This window comes from Bos taurus, chromosome 2 (genome assembly GCF_002263795.3).
Source record: "Bos taurus isolate L1 Dominette 01449 registration number 42190680 breed Hereford chromosome 2, ARS-UCD2.0, whole genome shotgun sequence".
Lineage (NCBI taxonomy): Eukaryota > Metazoa > Chordata > Mammalia > Artiodactyla > Bovidae > Bos > Bos taurus.
The window spans coordinates 102,595,718-102,621,929 of NC_037329.1; the positions used below are offsets into that span (position 1 = coordinate 102,595,718).

The 26,212-nt window shown below is 41.2% G+C and overlaps 1 protein-coding gene across 2 annotated transcripts in view; it reads left to right on the forward strand.

The window, feature by feature from the left end:
- The window catches only part of VWC2L (von Willebrand factor C domain containing 2 like), a 214,373-nt gene extending 188,688 nt beyond the window's left edge, over window positions 1-25,685 (forward strand). Inside the window, exon 4 of one of the 2 annotated variants that reach the window (XM_059877143.1) lies at window positions 21,593-25,685. In XM_059877143.1, the coding sequence (XP_059733126.1) occupies window positions 21,593-21,741 (149 nt within the window). In that variant the 3' untranslated portion in view covers window positions 21,742-25,685. The remainder of the gene's footprint in view (window positions 1-21,592) is intronic. The other variant, NM_001191159.1, reaches the window with a different exon arrangement.
- Window positions 25,686-26,212: the final 527 nt, after the last annotated feature.

Sequence of the window (26,212 nt, forward strand, 5' to 3'; positions counted from 1 at the left end):
GCTAAAGGTATTTGAATCTCAGTATATCTAGAACTGAACTCTGGACCTTCCACCTAAACTTGCCTTCATCCCTATATTTCTTCTTTCTATAGAAGATACCCCCTGATAGCCAGTACATAAGCCAAAAATATGGACATCATTTTATTTCCTGTCACTTACATCCACATTCTATTCCTTCTACTCCCTTTAAGATCACCCCAGTTTACCTGCTCTTCTCTATTCCTACCTCCACAGTTCAATGTGGACCTTCCCCATTTGTTTCCTGGAGCAGTTATTGCTCTTGCTTCCACCAGACTGCATGCCGCCCAACCTCACCATACACAGCAGTGGGGGCAATCTGGCTAAAGCATGCACGTGTGCATGCTGTCATCTCAGTCATGTCCAACTCTTTGCGATTCCATGGACTGTAGCCTAACAGGCTCCTATTTCCATGGAATTCTCCAAGCAAAAATACCTATAGCTGATTCATATTGAGGTTTGATAGAAAACAACAAAATTCTGTATAGCAATTATCCTTCAATTTAAAAATTAATTAATTTTTAAAAATTACTGGAATGGATTGCTATGCCCTCCTCCAGTGGATCTTCCTGACCCAGGGATTGAACCCACCTCTCAAATGTCTCCTGCATTGGCAGACAGGTTCTTCACCACTAGCACCTCCTGCTGTAATAGTAAAGTCCATTCTACTCAGTACAGCTTACAAGGTCTTCCAGAACCTGGCCACTGACCTTTCTTCTCTTCATAACCCCTTCTTTGCCTATGCCACCAAATTCCCCACTCACTACCACACTGTCCTGATTCTTTACCAAAATTGTTCTTTGGTCATCTCACATGACCCACTTATTCTTCATCTCCAGAAGCCTTCTTCTTCCTAAGTTTTGATTAAGTTCCCTCCTACTTTCTCCTATAAAAGCCTGCTTCTAACTTTGTACTTGCCTCATCCCTGATTCTTGGGAATATATCTTGTTATCATTGTATCTCCAGGGATTTGCACAGTTTCTGGCACAGAGAAAGGTTTAATGAATGCTTTTGAATAAATGGATGAAGTATCCTTAACCCTTGACATCTGTCCCTTGGCAATTCCTGGGAAGACAGCAGATTCAGGGGTATCTTTGAGATAAGGATGGCAGTGTTTACACCTGATTTGGGCCACCCTGATCTCTCTTCTCCCCACCTTCTCCACCTCTAAAAGTCTCCTCTAAATTTAGAAAAAGTCATTTGCCCAGGCAAAAATAAAATCAAAATTTCTAGACTCCTATGGGGGCAGGCCCTAGTCTATAATTGTATTTATTTGCTTGTTAATGCATGAAACTATTTTCAAAGAACTCACTAAGCTTATCAGTAATACTTTTACCATAAAAACCCCAATAATTTTCCAACCTGGAAACAAACATTGGTCCCCAAAGTCTATTTATATTTATGATTAAAGTCCAGGGTCCCGATGCATGATCTAAATGACCATACAGAATCTATTCTTGGAGACAAAATAATACCTGTGAGTGTCTCGGCCCATCAGGGATGCAGAGAGTTCCTTTTAAAGTTCACTTTTGGAGGTTGTTTATTCCACAGCAATTCAAGCCTGGGCCAAACAGATTATTTTTCTGGCTTAAAATACATTGTGGACCACAAGGGAAAGAACATGAATAGTTTGCAAACTTCCAGCCTTTAAACAAAATTGCCTTAACTTGAGGGGATTCTCTTAATACTGCCTCTAATAATTTTTTTCTTTTTGAAAAAATGTTTCCATTTTCCAGTAATTCAGAATGTAAAGTATCACACACAGGATCTGCTTTGAGCTAAACTTCTCAAAACAACATCTTTTTGATGTAAATTCCTTATGTAATTAGATACAAAAACTAAAGTATAGAATGGGAGCTGGAATAACAGAGTTCAGACAATATTATACATTTTCCATTAATACTAATTCTGTGGGCAAAACTAGCATACTGTATTCTTAGGCTAGGAATCCATAACAGGAGGACTGCCAGTATATTGAAAACAATCTAGTGATTTCCAAAATCTATGGCTTCACTTCCCTTGTTGTCCAGTTTAATTCCTCTGTCTATAGTTTCAACCACTTTCTTGTTATTTCCCATTCCTTCACTCCTATCATCTCACGCCTGACAAAACCCCAAAGCTGGAGCATAATTAATACTAAACATAAAGTGTATGCTATTGGATTTCCCTGATGGTCCAGTGGTTAAGACTCTCATTTCCACTGCAGGGAGCAAGGTGGGTTCAATTCCTCTTTGAGGAAGTTCCACATGCCATGCACTATGCCCCTCCCACACTATCTACTGTTTTCAGTACTTTACATATATAAACAAATTAATAATCCCAACTATCCTATCGGATGTGTACTTTTTTTGTGCCTGGTTCACAGATGAGGAAATGGAGAGTGAGTGACTTGCCCGAGGTCAAGTGGCCATTCAGTCATGGTTCTTTGCCTTCGGCACTCTACACTACTGCTGAGCTCCAGGGGGAAGACCACTGGAGCAGTCAAATGGGCACCACTGCAAACTTCAGGCAGCATCATCACCTGTACCCTCACCCTCTTCCACAATTTCATTACGCTGCCCCAGGCTGCTATCTGTTTCATTCCCTGGAATGACTGCATCAACCCTCACTTTTCCTCACCTTCTCCTCCATTCTCAGCCAATAGTGCCCCTCCTACTACCCAGAGAAAACTGAAATCATCAGAAACAGAAACTCCTGTAGCTTTCCATTGCCTGCTACAATGAAAGAGGTTCCCCATCTCCCACCCGACAACAGAGTCCCCTTTCGCTTTCTCCAGGACTCTGTTCTGTCAATTATCTCCCTGTCACATCCTACTTTTTACATTCAACTCTTCTCTCCCCCACTGAGATGCTCTCACCAGCATTTAAACATATCTCTCTCTCTCTCATCTTACACATCCTCCCTCCACTCTGCCTTAGTTCAGCTACTGACAGGGCTTCCTTTATGCCCTCCTGTCCCTCACCTTCCGGCTTTGCTGCACTATTCCATAGACTACTCAAGAGACACCAGTGAAATTCTCTCAGCCCACATCTCGTTTGTTGTCTCAGCTGCATTCAGCACTGCTGTCACTGCCCTCACCAGAAACACTTCCCTTCCTTTTTACTCTTCTGACACCGTGCATTGCAATTTTTCCTCCTTGCCCTGGAGACTTTATTTCAGTCACTGTAGTTGGCTCCAACTCTCCCATCTGCTGTCCTAGTCTCTCTTTCTTCTTGCCCTACATCAAAAGCTCAACTGGAATTCCATCACCTCCACTAGCTTTGCTTGTAGTGATGATTCCTAAGGCCCACTTGACTTCACATTCCAGGATGTCTGGCTCTAGGTGAGTGATCACACCATCATGGTTACCTGGGTCATGAAGGTCTTTTTTGTATAGTTAAGCTATTTCAAATCCTAAAAGATGATGCTGTTAAAGTGTTTCACTCAATATGCCAGGAAATTTGGAAAACTCAGCAGTGGCCACAGGACTGGAAAAGGTCAGTCTTCATTTCAATCCCAAAGAAAGGCAATGCCAAAGAATGTTCAAACTACTGCACAATTGCACTCATCTCACACACTAGCAAAGTAATGCCCAAAATTCTCCAAGTCAGGCTTCAACAGTACATGAACTGTGAACTTCCAGATGTTCGAGCTGAATTTATAAAAGGCAGAGGAACCAGAGATCAAATTGCCAATGTCCGTTGCTGCTGCTGTTGCTGCTGCTGCTGCTAAGTCGCTTCATTCGTGTCCGACTCTGTGCGACAATGTCCGTTGGATCATCACAAAAGAGAGTTCCAGAAAAACATCTACTTCTGCTTTATTGACTATGCCAATGCCTTTGACTGTGTGGATCACAACAAACTGTGGAAAATTCTTCAAGAGATGGGAATACAAGACCAGCTTACCTGCTTCTTGAGAAATCTGTATGCAGATCAAGAAGCAACAGTTAGAACTGGATATGGAACAACAGAAAATCACATGCAGAGTACATCATGTGAAATGCCAGGCTGGATGAAGCACAAACTAGAATCAAGATTGCCAGGAGAAATATCAATAACCTCAGATATGCAGATGACACCACCCTTATGGCAGAAAATGAAGAAGAACTAAAGAGCTTCCTGATGAAAGTGAAAGAGGAGAGTGAAAAAACTCAACATTCAGAAAACAAAGATCATGGCATCTGGTCCCATCACTGCATGGCAAATCGATGGGGAAACAGTGGAAACAGTGTCAGACTTTACTTTTTTGGGCTCCAAAATAACTGCAGATGGTGACTGCAGCCATGAAATTAAGACACTTGCTCTTTGGAAGAAAAACTATGACCAACCTTGATAGCATATTAAAAAGCAGAGACATTACTTTGCCAACAAAGGTCCATCTAGTCAAAGCTATGGTTTTTCCAGTAGTCAAGTATGGATGTGAGAGTTGGACCATAAAGAAAGCTGAGCACTGAAGAACTGATGCTTTTGAACTGTGGTGTTGGAGAAGACTCTTAAGAGTCCCTTAGACAGCAAGGAGATCAAACTAGTCAATCCTAAAGGATATCAGTCCTGAATATTCATTGGAAGAACTGATGCTGAAGTTGAAACTCCAATACTTTGGCCACCTGATATGATGAATGGACTCATTGGAAAAGACCCTAATGCTGGGCAAGATTGAAGGAAGGAAGGGAAGGGGATAGCAGAAGATGAAGTGGTTGGATGGCATCACCGACTCGATGGACAGGAATTTGACCAAGCTCCAGGAGTTGGTGATAGGGAAGTCTGCTGTGCTGCAGTCCACGGGGTCACAAAGAGTCGGACACGACTGAGTGACTCAACTGAACTGACCCCAAAAGTTCCAGGCACCCATCATCCACTCCCCTGCCTTCAATTACTGCTCATGTGCCAGGGACACACAACTCTCTTCACCCAGCTCAGTCAATTCTGTTCCACTATTCATCTCCACTTAGGTAACTCACATATGCGTAAACCCAATATCACTAACTACATTGTCTTCCCCCCAAAACCCTGCTCCTTCATCAGTGTCCCATATTCCACATTAGGGACTTGAGGAGCATCTTCTACCTCATTCTGCACATTGGCTCCACCACCAAATCATGTGGATTCAATCTCCTAAATACTGCTCACATCCATTTGCTGCTGCTGTTGCTAAGTCGCTTCAGTTGTGTCTGACTCTGTGTGACCCCATAGACAGCAGCCCACCAGGCTCCTCTGTCCCTGGGATTCTCCAGCCAAGAATACTGGAGTGGGTTTCCATTTCCTTCTCCAATCCATGAAAGTGAAAAGTGAAAGTTAAGTCACTCAGTTGTGCCCGACTCTTAGCTACCCCATAGACTTACTTCTCTCCATTCCCATGGCCACCACAGGAGGTTAGCCCATACTTACCTTTGCCTGGACTAATGCAAGAATTGATTTAACTGGCCTACTTTCTGCAACAGGGCCCTCACCTCTGCTCCAAATCTGCATTGAAGCCAGCAGAATCTAGTTAAAAAGTAAATCTGGTGACATCCTAGGTCAGTGGCCCTCTGAAAGCAATCTCAAACTCCAGTTTTTAAAAAAAAAAAAACAGTAAGAACTAGCTGTTACTTACGTCTCTGCTTTTATCTTTGGTCTGCCTTCCCCCAGCTCTCTACTCTGCAGTACCTCAAGTGTTTCCCTAAGAGTCAAGCTCTTACTGCACTTGGAGATGTTCACATGTTTGTGAACATCCTTTGACCCCTCCCTCTTGTTATCTATCACCTCTTCAAGACACCTTTCTCTGACTTCTAAACCAAACTAAATTCCCTTAGTATGTGTGCTATTTTTTACAAACATTATCCCATTGTTATCTATATTTAATATCCACTTTCACCACGTCCATACAGGAAGGAAATATGCCTGCCTAGTCAACATTGTATTTCTAGACTGGGTTCAGTATACAGTTGGTGGACTATTTATTTTTACTACTCTTGTCCTCATTTTTGTGTCATAGTTATTAGCTGTCTATAGGCACTGTTAGATGAACATTAAAGAAAATGTCACTTTGTGTCTTCATTTACTCATCTAATAATTCATGACCATGAAAATCATGGAAATGTCAATAGGGCATCTTTGGTCATATGATCCACTGATGAAATTACTTGCTTGCACTTTTTTTTCTTTTTAGTTGCAAGACATTTTGTGCCTTTGAACATGGAAAGTGAAACTGGAAAGTTTTCTGTTTCATCTCCATCGTAAAGAACGTTGTGTGGATATTGTGTTGTGTGTGTGCGTGTGGCTGTGTGTACCCACTTTGAGGGAAGCACACCCTATGTGTCTCGCCGCCCCCTGCAGTGAACACATAACTTCCATTCTAGTGAGTTCATTCAAGCATTTTAAGGAAATGAAAATGGGTTTGCAAACTTTTCATCAATAAAGAAGACAATTTTAAAGAGGATACTAAATTTGCTGTCAGACACAGAAAGTTGGTTGCTTAAAGGATTTCTATCTTTACTGTGGAAGTTAGATAAAACTGAGTAGTACAATCTTTTCCAACCTGTTTCTGTCCCCAAAATAAATATGTATTATTTTCTTTCCAATGATAATTAATTTGTTTTTGGAAAGTGAGGTCATTAAAGCATTCAAAATAGTTTCAGATGCCAAGTTTCACACATGACTCTTTGATTCTCAAAGCTATCATGTGGGTACATTCACACATCAAAAAAACACAATAAAGACAGCTCAGGTCAATGCTGAAACTTGAAAGTAATTGAACCATTTAACCACCATTTTCTTGCTCATAATTTCTTCTCAGGAATGATTCATTGCTAAAAGTCTATATTGCCTTTGGGATAAGCTTAGTCTATTTTGAGGCATCTTCTAAAACTCAAACTATGCTATCTTCTACAGTTTGTATCCAAATTCTGCTTTTCCTAAAGCAAATTTTAGCTTGCATCAAAATCACCTAGAATGTTTATTGAAACATAGAAACACAGATCTTGGACACAATATCCAGAGTTTCTGATCAGTAAGTGTCTGGTGGGGCTGGAGAATTTGCATTTCAAAGATATTCACAGTATACTGTTGATCAAGGGCCTGTGTTTTGAGAACCCCTGTGGAAAAGTTATGCCCTTTTCCACAACATCTAGAATTTCTTCCTACCAAATTATGTAAAAATTAGTTTCTCATAGCCACTCCTAACACCTCTTCATCCTTCTGTAATTCCTTGAGACCAGTACCATCTCATGAAAATAGTATGTGAGTCATATGCTGAATTTTAAATTCTCTAAATTTGGTTGCAAATTTAAGTAAATTTTCTAAAATTCAATTTTCTAAACTAGCCACATTAGAAAGTAAAAGGAGATGAAATTAACTTTAACAGTACACTTTATTTAACCTAATATATCCAAAATATTGTTGCCCAACACATGTAGATATAAAGAATATCAATAAGTAATTTTCCTGTTTTTCTCTTCTATTCAAAGACATACTACATCTTCAAAGTCTGATATCTGTTTTTGACATTTACTGAGCATCTCATTTTGGACAGGCCTCATCTCAAATGGTTCGGTGGTAAAGAATCTGCCCGCAGTGCAGAAGACCCGTGTTCAATCTCTGGGTCAGGAAGATCCCTGGAGGAGGAAATGGCAACCCACTCCAGTATTCCTGCCTGGAGAATTCCATGGACAGGCTACAGTCCTTGGGGTTGCCAAGAGTCAGACATGACTAAGCGACCATCACTTTCACTCTCATCTCAAGTGCTCCGGGTTGCTGTCATGGACAGCACGGCATCTAGGGCACAGAGGGCTCTTTTATGACTTTCACTACATTTCCTCAGTTTTATGATGTATTAATGATTTTAAGAACAGATTTCAAGGGAAGAGAGGAATAATTACAGAATCACATGTATATATTGATTTTAAAATGCATGCTAGTCTAAGAATTCTCTATTCTTATACACAGAACCAAATATCTCATGATGCACTTGTTTTGTCCCATCCCCATCCGCTCCTCCATCAGCAATCCCTTCCTCCAGCAAGATAATCCACATTAAGCACTTAGTATTTGTGCTTCTTTGTTTTTCTTCCAGTCTCATGTAATCCTATATGAATACACACACAGAAGTCTGTCTATATTTGTTTTATTAAAATAGGATATTATACCCACTTCTCTGCATTTAATTCCTTTCTTATTCCATAATAACTCATGAAAATCCTTACAAGTCAGCTAGAGGTTATAATTCATTACTTTTCATGGCTCCAGAAGAGTCTGTGAACTGGGGCACCATAATTCATCATTATTTCTGTTATTGATGGGTATGTTGGTAGGTATATACTCTTTTTTTAAGCATGAAGAAAAATGCTATAAGAAAGCAGAAAATTTTAGATAAGTTGATCAATCAATAGATGTCTATCATGGCCTATTCTCTCTTTAAATTAGCTTGTCATCTCTTTGTTAGCCTTTACGTTAGACATTTTCCTACCATATCTGGGCTCTTTTTTTTTTAACAAATGAAAGCAGCTGTCAGTATTGTTCAAGCAAATCACTTTAATTTCATTTTCTAATGAATTATCCCACAGTCAACAACTGGCTCAGACTAATATATCTCCCTTTACTCTCCCAGTCACACTCTCTCTCCCTCTCTATTCAGGTGTTCTCTTTGTCTGCTGGCTTCTAGGTAAACAGTAAAACAAGGCTGGGGAAAATCCACATAAGAATGAGTCTTACTGTTGTACATATACTCACTTTGCAAAAGGTATTAGTTGACACTAACCATATTGCTTTTTTCACTGATATTTTAAAATTAAAAAAAAAAAAAAAAGCAGTAAGAATCAAAGGTCCTGGGATCTATAACCGACCCCAAGTAGCACAGACTGTAACTCAAGTCATAATAATAATAATCAGAATGATAAAAAGCAGCAACTGACATTGTTAGTCCATGACAGGCACTGTTCTAAGTACGTTACATACTTTAACTCATTTGCTTCTTCAAAACCTCCACTAGGTAAACACTCTTTTTATTTCAATATCATTCCCACTTTATGGCTGAGGACATGGAGATGGCAATAAGTGGCAGGAGGCAGACTGACATGTGGGCAGCCTGACTCCAGAGTTCTGTCTGCTCACTTTGAAATAAATCACCCCACCTGGGAAATCACATAGTAACCCACCTCATGTCCTCTCTTCAAACTGCAGTGACCTGAGCTGTAAGATGGGCAGAGTACTGCCAGCTCTTCCTGCTCTTAGGATTGCTGAGGAGAAAGGGGAAAGGGATTTGAAATCCACTGAAAGGTCTAACAAAAGCGGGTCATCTGGTTTAAGGTTGAAAAATTGGGGTGAGCCAATTTCACCATTTGAAGCAAAAATTAAGTGGATAGTGTTTGAGGTGGAGTTGTTTTTCTTTTATTGGCTATTCTTGGTCTTCATTGCTATGCAGGCTTCACACTACAGTGGCTTCTCTTAGAGTGGAGCATGGCTCTAGGGCATTAACGCAGTTGTTGTGGCACAGGAGCTTAATTGCCCAGCAGCATGTGAAATCTTCTGGGTCCGGGGATTGAACCTGTGCCCCCTGCATTGGCAGGCAGATTCTTAACCACTGGACCACTGGGCAGTCCGAGCAGATAGTGTTTTATACAACAGCAAACCAAGTCATTTTCTGACCACACACCCCCTTCTGAAGGTGAGACTGTACATACAGAGCCAGCTAATGCAGACTGTGAACAGTGCCAGATCCTCACAGCGGCTAAGCTGCCTGAAATTAGGAAAAAAGCAGCCAACCTTTACCTCCATTGTCTAGCCCAACTGCATCTCTCCTCTCTCTCCTTAAGTCTTTGCATTTTGCTTAATTGGAGCTGCATGCTATAAATCTTACATACTTAAGGGCCAAAAACTCTCCGGAGGCCTCATGCTGAAATTTGTGTGGGAGTTCAGCAATATTGAATTTTCGAATAAAATGATTAACAGGCACCTCTTGGGCAGCCTCTGGAAAACAATCCTTCCTGACTTGTCACCTTAATCTGAGGAAGCTTTTTGTTCTGAGGCTTAATAAAATGGCTGGAAAGTCAGGTAGGGATGAGGGTCTAGAAGCAGGTAGAGATAGGCACTCCATTCTCTAGGCTGGAAACTCCCTTTAGCAACCAGAATCTCATCACTATTCTCTGTCTAGGCTTAAAGGGGCCATTGCAACATGTTACTGGGGAGGTTTCAGTCATTTAGCTCCATTTTCACTGCCATCAGCTCTAATTACTGGTTTCTAAAAACATTTTCTCCAAGATTTTAATAGTCGGAAATGGGTTCACCTGATCAGAAGCCTGTTTGCTTTTCAGTAGCCCAATAACATCTCTCAGACTTCAGGAAGCAGAGAATTAAAATTGGTTAAGAGGAGGAACATAATCCAATCCAATTCAATCCCAGATGGATGCCTACAAGCCTAGTATTTGCTGTAACAATGATTTAGATGCCCTGTCAAATAAATATAGGATGTTTATGGCCTTACACAATAGGAATCTGCCTCATTTATGCAGCAGGAAGATCGTTTACAGCCAATTTCCAAAAGACACCAAGCATCAATAATAAATTTTCAAATCAAGGCCAGAAATTGCAATACTCAAAAAAGAGGGGGGGAGGGGCGCTGGCAAGCGATATTAAGTTATTGTCAGAAGGTGGATTTTCAGGGACACCATATACCAATTTATAATCCAGAAGTGTCTATAAAATGGTCATGACCAGCCTGGCTTTCCAAATCTCTGGGAAGGAGGAGGCTTGATTGTAAAGAGGATTTAGGTCAACAAGCAACAAGAACAGGGCACCTCCTGCTGAGGAATCTCAGTGCCAGGCTGGCAGCCTCTGAAGACGATCAGAGCCATACTCTTCCTCAGCCATATCCGCTTCTTGGAAGCAATTCCTGTTTTGCACTTACAGAGAAGAGGCTGACAACGCTGCTGGCAGGGCTCCACTCTCTGCCCCACAGGGACTGTGTAGAATGGCCCTCCTCTTTCCAATCACCCCCTTTACCTACACATGTGTGCGTCCCTCCCCACCGTCACTCACACTACTTTTTTAAACTGAAGGATAATTGCTCTCAGACAGTAAAGAATCTGCCTGCAATGCAGGAGACCTGGGTTTAACCCCTGGGTTGGGAAGATTCCCTGGAGGAGGGCATGGCAGCCCACTCCACTATTCTTGCTTAGAGAATCTCCACGGACAGAGGTGCCTGGTGGGCTACAGTTCATGGGATCGCAGAGATGGACACAACTGAGCAACTAAGCACAAAGTACACATGTTGCATTGGCTTCTGCTGTACCACAACGAGAATCAACTATAAGTGTACATATATCCCCTCCCTTTTGAGCCTCCCACTCACCACCCCTCATTCTACCCCTTTAGGTCATCACAGAGCACCAAGCTGAGCTCCCTGACACACACAGTCTAACACAGGAATTTAAACATCCCAGCTTTTCTGTCTAATCCATCCCACACTATCCCAAGGTGGCTGCTGCTACTGCTGCTAAGTCGCTTCAGTCATGTCCGACTCTGTGCAACCCCATAGATGGCAGCCCACTAGGCTCCTCTGTCCCTGGGATTCTCCAGGCAAGACTACTGAAGTGGGTTGCCATTTCCTTCTCCAATGCATGAAAGTAAAAAGTGAAAGTGAAGTCGCTCAGTCGTGTCCGACTCTTAGCGACCCCATGGACTGCAGCCTAGTGGGTGCTATTAAAACTTGGAGGAAGTGAAGAGTAGCTCCTACACCCAGGAAGACTGACTTCTTGGGCAGAGCCTGAAAAAATGGCTCTGGGTCCCAGCTCACTCACCCACTAGCTGTGTGACTTTGAGAAAGTCACTCGACACTTCTGTGTCTTGTTGTCTCATCTATGAAACACAGAAAAATAGTAGATCGTGGGAGGAGGAAGTAAGATAGTGTGTGAAAATTCTTAAAAAGCACCCCTCAAGTGTGCAATGAATTCAGTGTTGCCAATTGGATCTGGATCTCATCTGAGCTTCCTACAGGAGCAAGCTGGGGTTAGAGAGTTTGGGATGGACATATACACACTATTTAAAATGGATAACACAGTCCTACTATATAGCACAGGGAACTCTGCTCAATGTTATGTGGCAGCCTGGATGGGAGGGGAGTTTGGGGGAGAATGGATACATGTATACATATGGCTGAGTTCCTTTGCTGTTCACTGAAACTATCACAACACTGTTAATCAACTGTAAGAACAAGTGTTACTCACTCAGTCATGTCCGACTCTTTGCCAGCTTATGAACTATAGCCTGCCAGGCTCCTCTGTCCATGGGATTCTCCAGGCAAGAATACTGGAGTGGATTGCCATTCCCTTCTCCAGGGGATCTGCCCAACCCAGGGATCTAACCCAGGTCCCCAGCATTGCAGGCAAATTCTTTACTGTCTGAGCCACCACTCCAATAGCAAATAAAAAGTTAAAAAAAAAAAAAAAAAAGCAAGCTAGGAAGTCAGGAACAGGAGAGGGTATCATTCTGGCTGACATTTGCAGTAAGTGATAGCACACATTAAAAAGCCTCTGCCCAAGGAAAGCAGTCAGAACAGGACGACGGGTATTTACGCTCTCCCAACATTTAGCTCTCTGCCCTTCGGCAAGTGGCTTGATCTCTCTGAGCTTCATTTTCCTCACGTATGCAGTGGGATTCATGATGACATCTCACAGCTCTACAAAGACGTATAAAACATGTTCTGTAAACTCAGAGGACTGTCCCTTTCCTGACTTTAGGTCCTCAACTACACTGCCTTGCTTATTTTCTTTACAGCACAAAATGACTTGAAATGTCCTGTATGTTTTTCTACTGTTTGTCTGATTCATCCCCCGCTAGAATGTCAGCTCTGTGAGGGCAGAAACTCTGTCTTAACGCTGTATCACTCATGGTTAGAGCAGTCTTGTTCTTAATATTTACTCTGTTAACCTGGTTGCCAGAACAACATACTGGCAGTCAGCCCCAGAAAAATGTTGAAGCACATGAAGTCTGCCCTCATTGACTCCTTTCCCAGTCCATTTTAGCATCAGAAATGAACTGCCTCCTTCCTGTGACTGGGGAATCCTCAATATATGAAGCAAGCCTCTCTCTCCCTCGAGAAGCTATAAGTGCCACAATGCAGGTATCCATGCCCCAGGCTCTCTTACAGCTATGGTGCAAGGACTTCACTAGGCTCTGTCTCCAGGCTCACCCACTGCTTACTTTCCATTGAGAGCTAGTGATTTCAAGAAGAACTACATAATCTCAATCCTGGCAAAACTTGTCAGAGAGCCAGCTCTGCCAGTGAATCTCACAGCAACATCCAGGATCCTTGGTTGGGAATATTGATGGAGGAGGCTGCTATGTCTGCACCCAAGGAGTATGTCTTCACTGGGTCAGATCTGTGGCATGATTTTGGTCCTTGCTACTGTTTATATCTACTTTATGGCTAACAGATGGAGAAAAATGGAAATAGTGGCAGATTTTATTTTCTTGGGCTCCAAAATCACTATATACAGTGACTGCAGCCATGAAATTAAAAGACATTTGCTCCTTGGAAGAAAAGCTATGACAAACCTAGACAGTGTATTAAAAGGCAGATATCACTTTGCCAATAAAGGTCATCTGGCAAAGCTATGGTTTTTTCAGTAGTCATGTACAGATGTGAGAGTTGGACCATAAAGTAGGCTGAGCACTGAAGAATTGATGCTTTCAAATTGTGGTGCTGGAGAAGACTCTTGCGGGTCCCTTGGACAGCAAGGAAATCAAACCAGTCAATTCTAAAGGAAATCAACTCTGAATATTCATTGGAAGGACTGACACTGAAGCGCCAATGAAGCTTTGGCCACCTGATGCAAAGGGCTGACTGGAAAAGACCCTGATGCTGGAAAAGATTGAAGGCAGGAGGAGAAACGGGTGACAGAGAGATGGTTGGATGGTATCACCGACTCGATGGACATGAGTTTGAGCAAACTCTGGGAGGACAGGGAAGCCTGGCATGCTGCAGTCCATGAGGTCACAAAGAATCAGCCACAACTTAGTGACTGAACAACAACCAATTATATTATCTCCAAGCTTGGCTATATTGGATATTCTCTAGATACAAGCTTAATTAGTGCTTTTTATGCTTGAATTTTCCAAGATCAGTTTATTGCTTGACTGATAGGATCTTCCATTTCCCCAAATAGCCCAGTATCTCCATCAGCTAGAACATGACCCTCATCCCCTAAGGGACTCCGACTAAACTATCCTAGAAATTACCTGTTCCCTCCTTCCAACATTTTCCTTCTTCCAGATCAATTTGCATACTTCATAGATCTTACTTAGGATCTTACTTTCTATAAGGGATAATCTAATCAGTTAATTCAAGCCAATGTGTTAATTGCCAATGCTAATTTAATACTACCCCAGCATTTTAGCAGTACTTTTAAAGCCTTAGATCAAAGGAGATAATGATGTGCTTTTACCATCTCACTAGTGCCCGGGCATGTGAAGTTTCTACTCTGTATGCAATCTCAAAGGTCCCTACATTCATCAAGACATATCACATATAGTCCAAAGATAGGTGCCCTGCAGACCAATCATGTGGTGACACTGGTGCAGTTTATGAAATTAGTCTTTACTTCATGACCATATACATGATGCATATGCACAGATGTTGACATGCATACAGACACACAAATCCCTAAATACTTCAGTCATTTCCAATTGCTTTTAGAATAAAGACCAAACTTTTTAACATGTCTAACAAGGCCGTAAATCCTGAGCCCTAACCTGGTGATATAGTAATAGATGATTACATGATTTGGCTTTCAGGTGGGGAGAGAAGCAGTTAAAATCCTTACTTTTAGCATTTGCTGCTTTCACTGGCATAAGTACTTCCCATATGTTAATCTCAAGCTACCAAGATACTATCAGCAGGTTTTAAAATTCCTGACTATTTAACAATGGTTCTTGCAAGCCAATAGGTGCCCCCAGCTCCAAAGTATCACTGTTTTCCCAGCCACTTCTCACTGCACTTATCATTGTAACCCCACTGGCTTTTTAATTTCCTCAATGGGTCATACCCTCCCCCCTCTTCCCCTGTCCCCACACACAGTCTTTCCACAAACCCATTGGTCAAACTCTCTGTTACCATCTTCCACAGCTCTGAGAGTATCTCTTTGAGAACATGGATTTCAGGTTACATATTTGTTCTACAACAGAAGTGATATTTAACATCATAAGCAAACAGAGATCTTAGGAGGTGTGGTCTGAGTAGCTACAGACTTTCTTTTCCATATACTCTCTACACACTTGTTATGAGGAACATTTCAGGGCTTATCAAGAAAGAGAACTTCAGCAGCAGAGCACATCTGCTCAGTTCTTACAATCTCAAATATGACAGAATCCCTTCTAATTCTCTGGTTCCTTAGATTACTGATGCTGGAGGAAATCATTCTAGATGCTTTTTTCTCCCATCACTAGATATTCTATGCAGATGCCTCATGGGATACCGCTGCAAGATTTTGGTGGTAAGTTAGGAAAAAATCCTGCTGAAATGATAGAACTCCAGAATCCCCATGGCCACCTCACCAGAGAAGCTCTGCTGTTGTGTATTCCATATATTGGTCTTCCTTATGAGATTTCTTATGAATAATATGAAAAAATGTTTGCAAAACAGTTTTTATTTTTAGGTATGCAAAATAGGTGCTTAGAGAAGTATAGGATAATAGAAAAAAAAATGTGTTTCATGGAAAATTCTTCTCATAGAACAGAATCCTTAGCCTGCTTTTTCTTCTTCCCATCCTGCTCCAAATCCCAGTAAAGATATAAATTGCATTTCCAATCTTACTGCATTTTCTAAACTATGAATCCTCTCTGAAACTTGACCATATGGACTTCCATCCATATTTGCATCATAGAGTGCTTGCCTAAAGTAATGTAGAGGATCAATCATGGAAATACACCTTGAACCAGGTCTCCTGAGTCAAAGTCTAATTTCATTCTCCTTCCTAGCTGGTCTACCTCCAGTACCAATGGGAACTTCACTGCAGATCAAAAGAAAGCCAAAGCCTCTGTGTCCAGGCATCTGCTCCAGGAGGAATTTCTTTTTTACATGAATTAAGCTTTCTGGCAACTATATAGATACATTAACCTAATATGGATACCCAATATAAAACTAGTAAATTTTTGAGAGATCTGACAAAGATCTATAGGAAAATAGCCTTACTTCTTTTTAGCCATCAAGTTTCTAACCTAATATGTATCCTCAGTACTAAAGCCAACAAAGTTCCCAAATTCTCATCAGAAGCTCAGAATCGCAGTGCACTCCGAGACTCCGCCTTCTTTCCTACAGGTCAGGTCTGAGTCCATGTCCCATTGATGCCTCTTCTTAGATATGTGAGCTCAGGCAAGTTATTCCTGAGGCTCAGTGTCCTCAGAATAAGTACATGCATCTTATATGGTCTATTGGAAAGACTAAATGAGACAAATTCCTGGCACGAAGTAAGTGATTAGGAAATTATAACTGTTCCCAGTTCAGTTCAGTTGCTCAGTTGTGACCAACTATTTGCAACCCCATGGACCATAGCACGCCAGGCCTCCCTGTCCATTGCCAGCTCCCAGAGTTTACTCCAACTTAGGTCCATTGAGTCCGTGATACAATCCAGCCATCTCATCCTCTGTCGTCCCCTTCTCCTCCTGCCTCCAATCTTTCCCAGCATTAGGGTCTTTTCAAATGAGTCAGTTCTTCGCATCCAGTGGCCAAAGTATTGGAATTTCAGTTTCAACATCAGTCCTTCCAATGAATATTCAGGACTGATTTCCTTTAGGGTGGACTGGTTGGATCTCCTTGCAGTCCAAGGGACTCTCAAGAGTCTTCTCCAACACCACAGTTCAAAAGCATCAATTCTTCAGCACTCAGCTTTCTTTATAGTCCAACTCTTACATCCATACATGACTCCTGGGAAAACCATAGCTTTGACTAGACAGACCTTTGTTGGCAAAGTGTCTACTTTTTAATATGCTGTCTATGTTGGTCATAACTTTTCTTCCAAGGAGCAAGCATCTTTTAATTTCATGGTTGCAGTCACCTCTGCAGTGATTTTGGAGCCCAAAATAATAAAATCTGTCACTGTTTCCCCATCTATTTCCCATGGAGTGATGGGACCAGATGCCATGATCTTCATCTTTTGAATTTGAGTTTTAAGCCAGCTTTTTCACTCTTCTCTTTCACTTTCAACAAGAGGCTCTTTATTTCCTCTTCACTTTCTGCCATAAGGGTGGTGTCATCTGCATATCTAAGGTTATTGATATTTCTCTCAACAATCTTGATTCTAGCTTGTGCTTCATCCAGCCCAGCGTTTCTCATGATGTACTCTGTATAGAAGTTAAATAAGCAGGGTGACAATATACAGCCTTGATGTACTCCTTTCCCAATTTGGAGCCAATCTATTGTTTCATGTCCAGTTCTAACTGTAGGTTCTTGACCTGCATACAGATTTCTCAAGAGGTAGGTCAGGTTGTCTGGTAATCCCATCTCTTTAAGAATTTTCCACAGTTTTTTGTGATCCACACAGTCAAAGGCTTTGGCATAGTCAAGCAGATGTTCACTGTTTCCATTAATTAATAAATATTTCTATATTGCTAGGGTGAGGCTTGATAACTATATATCTTAGGCCTGATCTGAAATTTCAGAAAGTAATTTTCTGCCAGTAGATAACTAGCTACTTCATACTATTGCATTCAGCTAAGCAAGCATATTTGTTGTTTAGTCACTCAGTCATGTCCAACTCTTTTATGACCCCATGGACTGTAGCCCACCAGGCTCCATTGTCCATGGGATTCTCCAGGCAAGAATACTGGAGTGGGTTGCCATTTCCTTCTGCAGAGGATCTTCCCAACCCAGGGATCAAACATGTATTGGCAGGCAGGTTCCTTACCACTGAGCCACCAGGGAAGCCCAACCAAGCACATACTGGGTTTTGTTGTTGTTGTTGTTGTTGTTGTTTTTTAATATTTGTAAGACACAGTACTAGTCCTGGACCATCAGAAATTAACAGATATTCAGTTCGTATTTTCAAGGAGTTGATGATTTCAATCTACCTGACAGATGAGACCTCATATGTTCTTTGAGATCTCTGAAAGAAAAGACCTCACCACACTATTGGCAACTGCCACACTTAATTCTCAGTTCTTTGAGCTATTTGTGTGTGTGTGTGTGCTTCCAATTCCTTAAGAATCAATGCATCTCCATTTCCTCTTATTCCAGGTGTCAGAAGAGAGAAAGAACATTTGGTCACCATTTTTACATAATAAGCCTTCATTCCCTGAAAGTTATTGAGTCATACCTCTGTTTTCTCTTTCTAGATTAAATAATTCCAATCCCTTTAACCTTTTCTCAAAGGTCCTATTTGCCAGCCTTCAGTTTAATCATTTTCACTATTCCGCTCTGGAGTCTCTCCAAGTTTTCTGCATTAAAATTTGTTGCTTTGCCATTAAGGTCACTCTAAGACTTATTCTTTCACCTAAACCAAGGCAAAAGAAAAGCAGCACCCACCCAACCCCCAGTCAAAGTAAGAGAATATATAGAAACACAGATTTCTTCTTTGAGGTATTCATGTAAGATACTCGCATGCTGAAAGCAAATTAGTACTTACTGTCACCAACATTAAGGAGAAAGGGCCAAGACCAGAAGAATTTCTAAATAGTGCCAACAATTGTGCTTGACAATTACCTAAATTACTTTTAAGCAGATAAGGCTATTAACAGCAAACTTGAAGTTTGCTCTAGTTACAGCTGAAGTTCTCAGATAGGTGCTACTAAAATCACTGTTAATGAGATCAAACAGGAGTTTTTGATTCGGTATAATACCCCTGGCTGCCGAGCAGACTGTCCAGAGATTACTATGCTATTTATAGGCAGCAACTTTGGTGAATCCTGGGAAACTGCAAAAGATTCATCTTTGTATTCTGTCAATCAATAACAATTAGTATTTCCTGAGCTGAGTCACAGACAGAGAGAACAGACTTATGGACATGGTGGGGGGATAAGAAGGAGAGGGTGGGATGTATGGAGACAGTAACATGGAAACATATATTACCATATGTAAAATAGATAGCCAACGGGAATTTGCTGTATGACTCAGGGAATTCAAACTGGGGCTCTGTAACAACCTAGAGGGGTGGGATGGGGAAGGAGGGGAGGAGGGAAGTTCAAGAGGGAGGGGACATATGTATACCTATGGCTGATTCATGTTGATGTTTGGCAGAAACCAACACAATACTGTAAAGCAGTTATCCCTCAATTAAAAATAAATAAAAAAAATATTTCCTGAACTGATAATGCAAGAATTCTACATGACTTTTAAGAAATGATGTATATGGTCTGATCAAATATCTGATCATTGTATGGTACCAATATATGCTGAAAGGGGGCAGACATGAAAACCAGAGTTCTAAGCAAGATGACTTTCCAGAAATCTTTTTACCAAGACCCCTCCCTGCCTTTTTCTCTTGAGATGTACCTGCCCCCCGTGAGCCAGTAGTGTGACTCTACACACACACACACACACACACAGTTAAGATTCTACTGACAGATTTCCAAATGGAAAAACTCTTTCTGGATAACATTCTACCTTTCTACCTGTTCTGTTTCATGGACTTCTTTGTTTTGGAACCACTGTTTAGAAAAAAAATATTTTCCTATCTGGAAAAGTTAAAAGTATTCAATTAGGGTGAAAACAGTTGGTTAGATATCAGGAAGTAGAGAGAGAGAAACTACTGGTTCCTCTGGGCTGGTTCTAGGAAACCAGGAATTAGTGTTCATCTAGTTTATCTTCTGAAGCTTGTGTGGCTATGGTGAGACCCTATCCAGCCAAGAACCAGCAAGACTGAGAGAGGTCTGTCAATAGCAGCCATGGGAAAACCAGCTACATACTGAAAATATCTCTTTCCCAAGTTCTCTAATAACAGAACAAATTCATGATTTGGTGTGGAATTTTTCCAGAGAGGTGTAGTCCCAAAGGCAGTTCAATCTATCAAACCATGACCTAAATCCTAAGACTTAAAACTGATACAGTGACCCTTAAGTAATCAGCAATTAAGATGGCCAAGAGCTTTTAACCATAGCATCTTACCAAGGAGCACACTCCTGGGTGAGGGCATAGTTTGCTAAGCCATTTAATTACCAGTGTGGATCCATTATATCCCTCCTACTTTCACTGGCTCTTCACACCCAGGCACACACCCCAAGATTCTGTCCACCTGAGTGAAGGAAAGGCATAGGTGTACAAACACCGTTGGCGAGCACATGCACAACTGAGCTCCAGGAGCTCTGAAACCAGGGCGATTAAACCTGTAACGTATTAAATACTTCTGGGTGAGAAATAATGTAACAATTACTATTTTAGAAAGGCAAGTTTCCAATTATGAAGTGAACTACAAATCAGCCCTGATTTCATTTACTTCATAGTAAAGATCATCTCATAAATTCTTATCAAGTGATAAGAAAGTGAAAGTAGGGCACTGATGCTGATGTGCATTGCCATGTTACTCTCTAGTGGTTATGGCAAGTGGCCAGTAATGTTGGATGAATAAATCATTAGTAGACACAACTCAGTGCTCTCTCTCTGTATTTAAATATGTACACCAGAGGTTTACACCAAATCATTTCTAGGAAAGAGCAATTTGTACTACCCCACTATAATTTATTGCACCTTAGGAAGCAATCTTTTTCCCATTTGAATGGGAGAAATAATATCACCCATACTGAACACTGGCATTTTTACATAGGAAGGTTTAAAAAAAAAACAAAAATTAGAGAGTGAAAATAAAAGGAAAGTAACAGAAAGAGGAAAAAGACAAGAAGTTAAGAAAAAAAGATTGGTGAATTTTAAACACATTTATCTATAACAAGCAAGTGACATTTTGAGCAAAGCTTTTCTGAAACTGAAAAAGTAAAATTCCTGCTGACTTTCAAAAGCCAACTCTTTAAGTCATTCTTTAAAAAAAAAAAAATATTAGATAGCCAGCGGATTAAAAGAACTCCTTTTATAAAAATCAAATGAACCTCTAACAAAGTTTGTTTTGGACATGAATAAATCATCTTGTCATGAATTATTCATTATTATCAAGAAACAAGCTGGGGATTCCAGGAATTGGGCCTGGGGAGGTGCTGAAACCAGGGAGTGAGCAAGTTCACTGTCTCATACCTACTCTGGGAAGGGAAAGGCCAGGCCACGGGCACAGACAGTGATGCTAACCATGCTAGACCCTCATTCAGGTTCCAGGGGACACTCTGGCAGTCTTAACACTCAGAGAATAAAGCAAATAGACTTTAATCCATATCTTACTTTAGAAAAATGCATATACTCAGTCATAGATATTAAGACCTTTTTTCTTTTTTGAGCATTGTTACTTTTTTTTTTTTAATGCATGACACATATGTGGAATAAGAGCTCTGTGCAAAAGACAGAAGTTAAAAGCTTGCATTTAAGGGAGATGACTAGAAAATTCCTTAAAGATACGAGGGTAAGAGTAGTCTGACCTACTCATTCATGGCTTTGGGGATTGGACTTTTTTTTTTAACTGGGGTGGGAGAGGGGAAAAAAAAAAGGGGGAGTCTCTCAGACCTAATCAACTCATCAGCTTATATATGTGTTTCAGGTCCAAACTGCTTTGCAGGAACGACGATCATTCCGGCTGGCATTGAAGTGAAAGTGGATGAATGTAACATCTGTCACTGTCACAACGGGGACTGGTGGAAACCTGCTCAGTGTTCAAAACGCGAATGCCAAGGCAAGCAGACTGTGTAGAACCGATTCCCACCCGACGATGAGCTCTTAGGAGATGAGGCTATGGCTTCCACACAGCACATGTTCAAAACAAGACAAAACAGACAAACTCCTGCCAGCTACAACAGGGTCACCAGCAAAACCTTTTAGGGTTGACAAAAGTGAATATTTTACTAAGAGGACATTTCTCTCTTTCTTTCTTGCTATACAAAATATACATAGTATACAGCTATTGAAACCGCTTTTGTAATTATCCTTGCTTGATGGTGACTTTACCACTGGATTTCTGGAGCAAAAAGAAAGAAATAGCCTTGAACAGGCTTCTTCTCTGGTGACACCTCTGGCCTGCCAGCTCACCATCTACCGACTTACTCCACTTTTACTCTTCTGTAAACATGGCATTTTTCTCTTGTAATAATTCCTTTTTTCCTCTTCAGAGTCTAAGGGGCCAGATTTAACTGCACAGGAAGGTTTTAAATTGTGTCATACTAGCTTCCGGAAAGCAGTATCAGGGTAAGGACCGTTCCTGATTAGGAAGATGCAAAAACATTCAGCCAGTCACTCCCCTTGAGTGAATCTTGCCCTGCAGGGGAGAAGAGAGACGGGCACTGAGAGGGTCCACTGCTGGGCTGGGTGGGAAACTGGTGCTCCGTGCATTATGTGAGGGCTCACAATTCGACTCTTACAAACCACACATTTCATTCACAAAACCTTGAAACTGCCAATCAAAAACTAATATGCGAGGAATACCATGAGCTTGACTAAAGAATCCAAAGGGAGACAGGTATCCAAAACTGCAACATTAAACTCTAGGCTTTCTCATGATGTTGAATTTAAGTTCAGCTTATAACAAAACACACTCTAAACCCACTCTGTCACCTGGCACGATAAATACCAGAACCAGGGTGAACAGCCCCACTGTGAATCTGAAGCCTTCTGAACACTTCTGGCTCTTGAGTTCAGATCTGGCTGAGAGCCAGTACTTGTATACAGGCAGTTTTTCTGGTTCGGGACTGTGTTTGCCATGTTATACTAATGACCACTCAGCCGTCTGACTAAAACACAGATTCAGGACACTCTTTCCACCTTAAGTGCTGATTTAAATTAAAGATTAGGGTAGAGTGGGTCTTGCACAATACAATTCCATTTGTTGAACATTTTTTTAATGTATATATTAGATACTAAGCAATTAAAGTGAACCTTTGAAGAGTCTCAAGGTTGCCCTGGCAATGCTGCTAGTATAGTAACAGGAAAAAACAAACAAACACACAGGGTATCTAATGCCACCTCGATTCAAGTGCACACTGAGCTGTTCTGAAACCACGCAGCGTAGCTAGTCGCTTATTTCACTCTCCTGTCTTGAAAACCCTGACACAGATCTGGTAGGGTCCTTGAGGAACCTTGAAGGTTATCTTCATTATTGACTTTCTGTCCTTTTCTGCTCCCACCCCTACCTGGGCTTGGCCATAACTACAGCGGAGTGTTGCCTTCCAGGGCAAGGTTTCTCAACCTCAGCACTATTGACATTTGGGGCCAGACAATTGTCACTGGGAGCTGTTCTGTGCATTTTTTACGACGTTGAGCAGCATTCTTGTCTTCTATCCACTCAATGCCAAGAGCAGCGCCCCTAATTGTCATAACAGAATGTCTCTGAACATTGCCAAATGTCCCCAAGGTGTATGGGAGGGGGCAGAATTTCACCTGGTTGAGAACCAGAGGTCTAGAATAATCAGTAGAGAGTGGTTTTCTGCCAGGCAAGAGGTGGCTGTGGCTGTGGCTCTAGGGAGCCTCCGAGCCCTTGGGGACAGGCAGGATCAGAAGCCCTGAGATCCAAAGAGAGTGAGGCCCCATCACCACACGGTCACAGGTCTGCCCTCCGGGCATACATCTCTTTAGTCTCACCCACTGGGTTTTCCTTTAAAATTGCCAAGCCTCTCCTCCCTGGAAGCACCTCCCATCATCAAGAAAGAACTGCCATTTCCAAAATTAATGTGTTGACAAGTTGGACCTGACACTTCTCACACACACTGCACTTGTGTTATGATACAAATATCAGGCCAGCATCATAGGAGGGAGCGCATCAAGCCACTTTTCCTTAGAACACCAATTTGCACCAAGGTTGGTGCTTTTCTGTTACCACCCCAGAAACATCATATAGACAGTCATGAATCATTCATGAACAATTCTGCATGATTTATTCCTGCACTCCAAAGTAAAGGCACTACTCCACACTTCAGTGTATGTCTAGACAGAGATGTATTATAGAGCTTTCTTTGCCCTGAGGTTGCCTATTGCCAGCTTCAAAAATCTACACTCTTGGAAAGAAATAATAATAATAAATGACAGGAATAAGGTTTGAAACCCAGAAACATCATTAATAGAGCCATGTAGCATAGTACCCCATCTATTATTAAGGAGTTACTCTGTCCTTTTTAGAAAACAGAAGGAAAGAGCAACAGGCAAGGCAGGGTACAGGCGTTTTGCATCAAAGTCTTGGCTCAGTGATAGTCACTGCAAGAATTTTCAAGAATGGAGTATAATACCCATAAAGAAACTCTCTTCAGAGGGCTTGCAGAATGAAGGCTGCTCAGCGGCCTGTTACCAGCCAAAGAGAGGGATTATTTTGCTGTTCTTGGATGTTTCTTTTGTCACAGTGTCTCACTACAAGATGTTTCCTTTAAGATTTTGTAGCACTGACATTTCCACCCACACCCCTCCCCTGCCCCTTTAGGGAGAGATGAACCGATACTGTGACAGAATTTCTCATCAACTGATAAACACTTTACAGCTTCCTTCTACCTAGGTCATTGAGAAATTCTCTCCAAACTCTGAACAGCAGATTTCTGGCTTCATCTGTTGCTTCCTAATCTTTTTTTTCCCTTTTGAAAGCTTTGTTTGCAGCCACCCTGTCACCTCAATTCTCCTACATCTCCTCTGCCTTTGGTTCTCGGCTTTAACTACAGCTCTGTTTAAATAAGGGATCAACATCCTGTTTGTCAGCTGATGCCTGTTAAAAAACGATTCACTTTCTAAAATCTTTGAAAAATGGCGTGCCTGAAAACTAGTGAGAAAAAAAAAAAAACTAAACACTCAACTGTAAAAAGGGGATTCTAGCAACAATATTTGATGTGTAAAATAATATATTATTAAAAAACTATTTTGTTAAATATAAAGTGTGTTAACCAGCAAACATCGTTCGTGGTATATTTGCCTTCCTAAGTTTCTCCCTTCTCCCTCCTCTCATCATTCAATGACTGATTCTCAGTTATGTCTGTCATTTGAGATTATATGTGTCGTTAGAGCTATATTCAATTAGAATTAAGCATCAGCTTTAACATTTGTCTGTATACATTTTCATTTTTCATAACATAAGGCTGACTTAGGGATCAGAAAGGAACTCAAACCAGCAGTGAGAGGGTAAGTGGTTGGAAAATATTTCCCCTGATCATATCCATGCACGTTACTAATGATAATCTATAATTATTGAATGCTTGCTCTGTGGCAGGCCCTGCACTGTGCACTGACCCTTTTCCATTCAATCCACATAGCACAGCTATCCCTGCTTTGCTGTTGAGGAAACCAGAATACAAGGAGAGATTAAATGTTCTACCCAAGGTCACAGGACCTTAAATGGCAAAGCAGAAATTTTTTTACTGTGAAAGTTTTCAATCATACGCCAAAAAAATGAGAAAATTATATAAAGAACCTCCATTTACCCATTTCCCAGATGCAACATTTCTCAAGATTTTGCATCATGCTTCATCTATATTTTTCCCCAGGAGTATTTTAAAGCAAGTATCAGGCATATCATTTCATCCCTACATCCCTTCCTCAAAGAGAGTAATCATCTCTTTGAAAAAGGAATATGTTTTTTTTTAACCAAACAAAACAAAAATTAATAATATAATCACTAAATCACTATCTAATTTACATTCAAATTTCTTAGATTTTTCTAAAATACAGGGGAATGGGGGTTTGCATGACCAAAAACAAGTCATCTGTAACACTGCATTTGTTTTTTTTGTCTCCTAAATCCACAGAAGGGATGTGCACCCTGTCAACTGACACACTCCTGGGTCTATTGTTGTTATTAGAGGGTTTGCTTTGGAGAAAATTACTTTTTTAATGTCCATGTTAAACTCCCTCCTACACGCTGAGCAGGGCCAAGCAACCAGCAAGAGGCTTTCTACCAATTGATCTCCAAGGGGCAACAAAGAGCCCCATATCAAGAATTACTACCAATGACCAGCATGCAGAGGACACTGGCTTTTATATATGTGTAACCTTTCCTTGAGGAGTAACGGCAAACTGTTATTTTCCTTCTCCTTGATTCAAACGTAGTGCCTAACACAAAGTAAAGCAGAACAATACTCCATAAATTGCCATCATCTACTGCATTGTTGGAGGAAGAAAACAGCCAAACCACTAAGAGAACATCAGCATGGTGTCCCCCTATACATGGATACACACCTGAGCACCACCACCATTTTCT